This window comes from Pteropus vampyrus, unplaced genomic scaffold, assembly GCF_000151845.1.
Source record: "Pteropus vampyrus isolate Shadow unplaced genomic scaffold, Pvam_2.0 Scaffold7, whole genome shotgun sequence".
Lineage (NCBI taxonomy): Eukaryota > Metazoa > Chordata > Mammalia > Chiroptera > Pteropodidae > Pteropus > Pteropus vampyrus.
In genome coordinates, this window is record NW_011888788.1 from 539,848 (window position 1) to 546,997 (window position 7,150).

Consider the following 7,150-nt stretch of genomic DNA (forward strand, 5'->3'; position numbering starts at 1 on the left):
GCTGACAGGCTAGAGACTCAAGGAAAAGTTTCAGTTCAAGTCCAGTGCAGTCTGCTGGTAGAATCCCTTCTTGATCAGGGGTGGTCCGTCTGTTCTATTAAGGCCTTCAAGTGATTGGATGAGGCTCACACACATTATGAAAAGTAATCTTCTTTATTTAAATTCCACTAATTTATATGTTAATCTCATCTGAAACACATCTTCACAGAAACATCCAGAATAATTTTGTCCAAATATCTGAACAGCCAAGTTGGTGCATAAAATTAATCATCACACCATGTAAGAAACAAAATGGACTTTTAAAGAGCACCTGCTATGTACCAAATGCTTTTCAGATATCATCTTATTAAATCTCATTATTAAAGTTGATGAAAGCCATTATTATACCCATTTCATGGATGAGAGAGGTTAAGTCATGCTGAAGGACACATGGTAAGCAAGTGACATATCTAGGATTCTGACCTGGGTCTGAATGACTCTAAGATTTTCTACTCTAGGATCCAGGAATGAGAAAATGAGAGAGGGGAGCAGGATGAGTGAATGACAGATTGGAAAACTGAGCAGCTTCCCAGTGGCAGTCTCCAGAACCAAGTTGAAGAGTTGAGACTCTTCTTTGGGGGAGAAGAAGCACCCCAAGTCATCATGAAAGCCAACCCTACTCCCCAAGGTTAGAGTAGCTACACCTCCACTGTAAACAGTTGACTGTGGCTGGTTCATAATTGTTAGGTGCTGATGAACAATAATCCTGGGACCAGTTTCATTTCAGCTATGGTGGAAGGATGGGAAAAATTAGTCACAGGGCCTTGCTCAGAGCTCCCAGGCTGCACAGAAGACTTGGCCTTGGCTTTGGCCATGAGAGAAGGCAGAGGCAAGCAGGAAAGGAGGAAGAAGCATATGGTATAAGAGAGCAGGTCCCAGAGTGAAAGAAAATGACATTTGCTGAGTGCTTGCTATATGCCAAATTCCACTCCACTGGATTTCATACTGAGGCAGTTTTCTTGGTTGAATCCTCCCAAGAATCCCGTGGGGTAGGTGTTATCATTACCTCCATTTTTAGATCAGGACACTGATATGCCCAAGGACATACAATAGATAGCAAAACTGGGGGCAGGGTCAAGATTTGTCTGGCTCCGAAGCTTGTGTTTGCTCCATTTCATACCCCAACGACTCAAGATTTGACATTTCCTGGTCTCAGCCCTTGATCATCAGAGAGGCAGGATAGAATTCTGGTACCACCATTACTAGCTGTGTGACCTTTATCAAGTTACTTAACCTCTCTGTGCTTCTGTTTCCTCTTCTGTAAAATGGGGAATGATAATAGTATTTATCTCATAAGACTATTCTCAAGATTGAATGAGTTTATAAATATAAAGCACAGAGGATAGTGTCTGACTCATGGTATTGTATATATTAGCTATTCATTTTATTATTCTTGTTATCATAGTTGAGGGCAGGTTGGCTTTCACATCACCTGAAACAACCTTACCCAGCCTCTGAGTTAGTGTTTGGGTATTGGAACGAAGAGCTGAACGTTATTATTAAAAGAGGATACTAAAGATTCATCCAGAAACCAGAGCTTCATGTTGAAAAGTTTAGCAGGTATGAATTGACAACCCCACCTTGGATGCGAAAGATATGTCGCATTTACTGATACTATTTAAATCAAATTAAATCTAACTTTGAGTCCTGATCCTACTGGGCTTGTTGGAAAACTCCATTTCAGTTATTGCTAAGGCTTCCTCCATATTTCAATTTCCTATTGTGTAACAAACAACCCCGACACTTAGAGGCTTAAAACAACAGCTATCATTCTCTCACTCAAGAACCTACCATTTGGGCAGAGCTCAGCAGGTACAGTTTGTCTCTGCCTCATTCAATGTCAGGTGGGACAGCGTGACTGGGAGCTGGAGAATTTGTTTACAAGATGGTTCACTCCCATGACTGCCAAATTGGTGCTAGCTGTCTCTTGAGAGTTCAGTGGCCTGTGGGTTGGGGTTCTTGGTCTCTCTCCATGTGAGCTTCTCCACAGGCCCTTTGGCTTTCTTCATGACCTGTGACTGGGTTCCAGGATTAAGCAACTCAAGAAAACCGGGCAGAAGCTTTATCAACTTTTATAATTTAACATTGGAAGTCACAAAGTGTCATTCTGTTTTAGCCACAAGTCCTCCTAGATTCAGGGGGAAGAAATATATATCCCACTTTTTGATGAGAGGAGTATTGACATCACATTATAAGAAAAGTATATGGGATGGAAGATATATATTGCAATCATTTTTAGAAAATACACTCAGCCACTCTCCTAACCATAAGGTTATAGGAAGTTTCTAGAATCTTTTAAAAGCCAAAGTCTCTCTCTAGACTTTGGCCTAGATGAACCATTGCTTTGCATGGACAAAGCCCATGTTGTGTTTTGAGTCTGGGACTTCTGAGTTTGTGACTCTTGTGGGGTCAAAGGTAATGGCAGCATAGCCTAAGGATTCCATACAAGCACAAACTCGGGAGCCAGATTCCCAGCTCCATCACCTATAGGCTGTGTAACTTTTAGCCTCATTTTCCCCATCTGTGAAGTCGGGATAATAATAATACTCCATCGTATGGTTTATGAAGATTAAATGAGCTAAATATTTATAAAATATTTACCAAAGTACTTGGTACATAGGGAGTTTTTTTAAATAGATTTATTTATTTAAATTAGTTTCAAGTATACAGTACATTGGTTAGACATCTACATTGTTCATAAAATAGGAAGTTTTATGAAATAAAACCTATCTAATAGTCCATTCAAGTATAACTGAGTATTTACTGTATGCTAGGCACCAAATAAAATAAGGCCAAGAGCTGGCGCCCTTGGGCAGGGAATACTTGATGATATTACTCCAATGGTTCTCAAGTGTGACAGATTTTATTTCACATGATATTCATATTAATATATATCTCATCTCGCATGTTATTCTTACAAGTTACATTAACTGATTTTCATCTAGGGGTGAGATGTATTCCCTCCCCTTGAACCTGGGAAGACTTTGTAACTGCCTTGACCAGCATACTGTTGAGGTGACAGAGTGTAACTTCTAAGATTAAGTCATAAAAGGCATTGCAGCTTCCTCCTTGGTCTCTTGAATCACTTGCTCAGAGGGAAACCAGGTACCATGCTGTAAGGATGCTTTTCAAAGCTTACTGTTAGATGTTTGAGTTATATCTATTCTTTTGCTGGACTGTCAACTTCTTGGCGGCAGGGCTGATATATATTTCATGGACTATTGAGTCTGCAGCACCCAGCACAATGTTCTGACACCTGAATAAATGAACTCCGAAAAGATTGAGGGAGAAGATGCTTCGGTTGAGACTGGATATGATACCCAACTGTTCCCTGGAGACACCCTATCCAGTTAAGACAGCCTAAATGCCATTTCCTCAAGCAAGCCTCACTTGTCACCCTTCAGACCAGGCCAGGCCCCTCTTTATATGTTCTTTCCATTCCATGTACTTTTCCTTGACAGCATGCATCAGAATGATAATTAGTTATTTGTAGACTCACCTATTTAGGTGTCACCCGTGCTTGTCTGGGATATAATAACTAACATTTACTGATCTCTCATTCTCGAGGCTGTAAATGACAGGCAGTTATCCTCCACATTCACTCCACAAGGTATTATTATTCCCACTCTAGAGGAAACTGAAGTACAAAGAGGTCAAGCAGAAGGTAATTTAATCAGTAGATGACCAAGTCAGGATTTGAATCCACACCAGCTGACCCCAGAGGCTGTGCTCACAGCCACTGAGCCACACGGTCTCACTGTGTATTCCTCCAGGGCAAGCCCACATCTATTTTGTTCACCAGTGTCTCCCAGCGCTGGCCACTAGCCTGGCACAGAGAATATACAGCTGATCTCAATATTCGTGGATTCCATGTTTGCCAACTGGCCTACTCTCTGAAATATATTTTTAACTCCAAATAAACACCCTTGGCACTTTCATGGTCATTTGCAGTCATGTGCAGAACGATGAAAAATGGAGTCACTTAACATGCATGTTCTCTCCCAACTAAAGGCAAACAAGGTGATGCTCTACCTTCTTGTTTTTGCTCTCATACTATGAACAAGTGTCCTTTCACGATTTACGTAGTGCCATGTGTTTTTTTTTTGCATTTTTGCTTTTTTTTGGGGGATTTCGCTGTTTAAAACAGCCCCAAGCGTAGCGCTGAGCATTGTGTAGTGTTCCTAAGCACAGGGAGGCTGCAATGTGCCTTATGGAGAAAACCCGTGTTAGATAAGCTTCATTCAGTTATGAATTATAGTGCTACTGTCCATGAGTTCAATGTTAATGAATCAACAATATATTAAATAAGATGACTTTACACAGAAATACACACAAAACAAGGTTATGTATTGATCAGTTGATGACAAAGCTGTAACCAGAGGCTCACAGGAACCTAGCCCTGTATTTCACTAGGAACATTGGTTCAGTATTCAGTAATTTGGAGTTCACGGAGACTTTTAGAATGTAATTACAGCGAATAACCGGAATCTACTGTATAAGATAAATAGTGGCTGCATGAGCAAACGACCGGTGGGTTGAAGCCCGGCATGGATTAGAAACATGCTAAGGGCTTGGCCTCTTCTCTGTCCTCTCCCAACTCAGGGTTCAGAGTCACTGCGGTGGACTGGCAGTGGCCGAGGAATGGTATTGCCCACCACACCCAGGAGTACCCAGGCCCTGAGCTGGTGGTTCGCAGGGGCCAGATGTTCACTTTCATACTGGAGCTGAATCGCCCCCTGGACAGCAAGGAAACGCTTGTCTTCACAGCGGAGACAGGTAACTAGCTCACCAGTGCCCTCCACTGGCCGCAGTCAGAAGCACTTGTCTCGTGACCAGAGACCTGAGTCCCTGTGGTTGTCAGCCCAGACTTTAGGAAAAGCAAGTCCCTGTAGCTGGGCTGAGCCCTGAATCCTGGAAGCTTTTAATGACAGCTTTTTGGGGATGGCTAGGAATGCGATAGATAAGATGACAACTCTGGAATCCTGAGGATACCAAGGGATCCAGGGTCTTGGAGGATACAAGCAATCATCAGGCACTTTTGGAGACCAAGCTTGTCTTTCTTGGCCAGACAGACAGACTTTGGTCTCAAAGGGTCCTGTCACTTTCTCATTGATCTAGGAGGTGGGTGGCAGTCAGGACAGCTGAGATGTACCCCATTCTGCCATGGGCCCCCTTGGTCAGGTCCTTCCCCCAACAGTGTCCCAGCAGCTCATAGGGTGAAGGGTGCATTTCCAGGCCTGTAGCTCTTCCACTCCTCTAGAGCTGGGTTTCCTAGGGGTGGCTGGGTCTCCTGATTCCCTCTCTTCTCTGCCAGGACCCCAGGCTTCTGAGGCTCTCCACACCAAAGTCGTGTTCCATACATCAGAGCTGGAGGCGGAGGGGGGAGATGCCTGGACAGCAGTAAAGGAGGCTCAGACGAAGAACACAGTGACTGTCAGCCTCACCAGCCCTCCCAGTGCCGTCATTGGCCGTTACCTGCTGAGTGCCAGGGTTTCCTCTCTCCGCAAACGCAGTAACCGGAAGCTGGGCGAGTTTGTTCTTCTTTTCAACCCATGGTGCCCAGGTAGGAGCTGCTGAGTCCAAGGCTTTCCTGGAAGCTGTCCCAGAGGAGGGCCTGCCCTTAAATGGGGCCTAGGAGGCAGGTTAATGGACAGGGAGGTGAATGCCAAAAGTTTGGCGAGAGCTGGGCCTAGGTGGAGGTAGACACCGGGCAGAGAAACCTGGTAGCTGGTGCTACAAAGGAGCCGGTGACAGAGGGACAGGAATCTGTGGTTTCTGGTGTGCGCAGGCCAGTGAGCAGGGATGAGGCTTGATGGCACAAGAGGCCCAGGAGTGAGTAGGACCTGGGCTTTAGCATTCTGACAGCCTTGATTCAGTCTCAGTGCTGCTACTGCCTCCCTCCGAGTCTCAGTTTCCTCATCTGTAATACGGGAATAACAGTGCCTGCCTCTTAGGGTTATGGTGAGAATTCATAGTGCTAATGCTTATAATATACAAGCTACATCATAAGAGGTACTGGGATCAGTATTCTTATTAATATTTAAGAAATGTAACTCTGTTGTTAGCATTAGTGGGGTCACCCAAAGGTATTAAGACTCCTAAAATCCCTCAGTCATGGGCTAGTTTGGGTTGGTCCCAGCCTGGGGAAAGATCAGCCAAGTGGAATGAGACTTGGCTACAAGGCAGCCTGGGAGCCCAGCAAGCCCCCTCTTGGCCTCTCCTGCCCCAGTCAGCCTCCAGGCACTGTCCTGCAGCTGATCCCTGACGTAGCCCCTTCCCCAAGTTGGCAAGGCCAGAGCCCCAGCCCACGCCAGGCCTGATGACTGCTTTTCAGAGGATGACGTGTTTCTGGCCTCGGAGGAGGAGAGACAGGAGTACGTGCTCAATGACAACGGGATCATCTTCCGAGGCGTGGAGAAGCGCATCCGAGCCCAAGGCTGGAACTTCGGGCAGGTCTCCAGGGGCACAGGCCAGAAGGGGGACGTGGGCTTGGACATGCAAAAAGTCAGCCCAGGAACCCTTCTGTCTGCTCACTTCTTCCCAGGAGGGACAAGCTGTCTGACTCCTAGAGCAAATTCATTCATTCATTTATTTATTCATTCATCTACTAGTAGTTGTGTCAGGGCCTGTGCTGGGTACTTGGGAAGGCCAAGTGCTTTGGATGTAATTTGGAAACAGAATGAGTCAATTCTCCTAGAGAAAGAGATAGCTTAGATCAGTGGTTCTCAGTCTCGAACATGTACCAGCATCACACAGAGGACTCATTAAACACACAGATGGCTGATTCAGTAGGTGAGGTCAGGTGCTGCCACTGCTGCGGGTCTGGGGCCACACTTGAGAGCCACTGACTTAGATAAATAGTTATAATACAAGGTGGGATATGTGGAGGAAAGTCAGAGTGGTAGAGGTGGAAGAAAAGGAAGTTCAGAAGAGATGAAAACACTACCTTGGGGACTGCGGAAGGCTTCATGGTCTTGGAGTGGGGGTCCAAAGTTGGGCGGGATCTGGACAGGCAGAGGGAAGAGCAGAGAGATCAGCCTGGAAGTGGGACGTCAGGGAGTAGCTGAGATTCTGCTACAGGAGCTCTGTCTGCCTGGGCTCAGGGTGCCCA

The 7,150-nt window shown here is 45.4% G+C and overlaps 1 protein-coding gene across 1 annotated transcript in view; it reads left to right on the forward strand.

The window, feature by feature from the left end:
• The first annotated feature begins 540 nt into the window (after positions 1-540).
• The window catches only part of TGM6 (transglutaminase 6), a 20,687-nt gene continuing 14,077 nt past the window's right edge, over positions 541-7,150 (forward strand). The window contains 4 exon segments of the mRNA XM_011370940.1: positions 541-667; positions 4,642-4,815; positions 5,354-5,602; positions 6,374-6,502. Coding sequence (XP_011369242.1) covers positions 541-667; positions 4,642-4,815; positions 5,354-5,602; positions 6,374-6,502 — 679 coding nt within the window.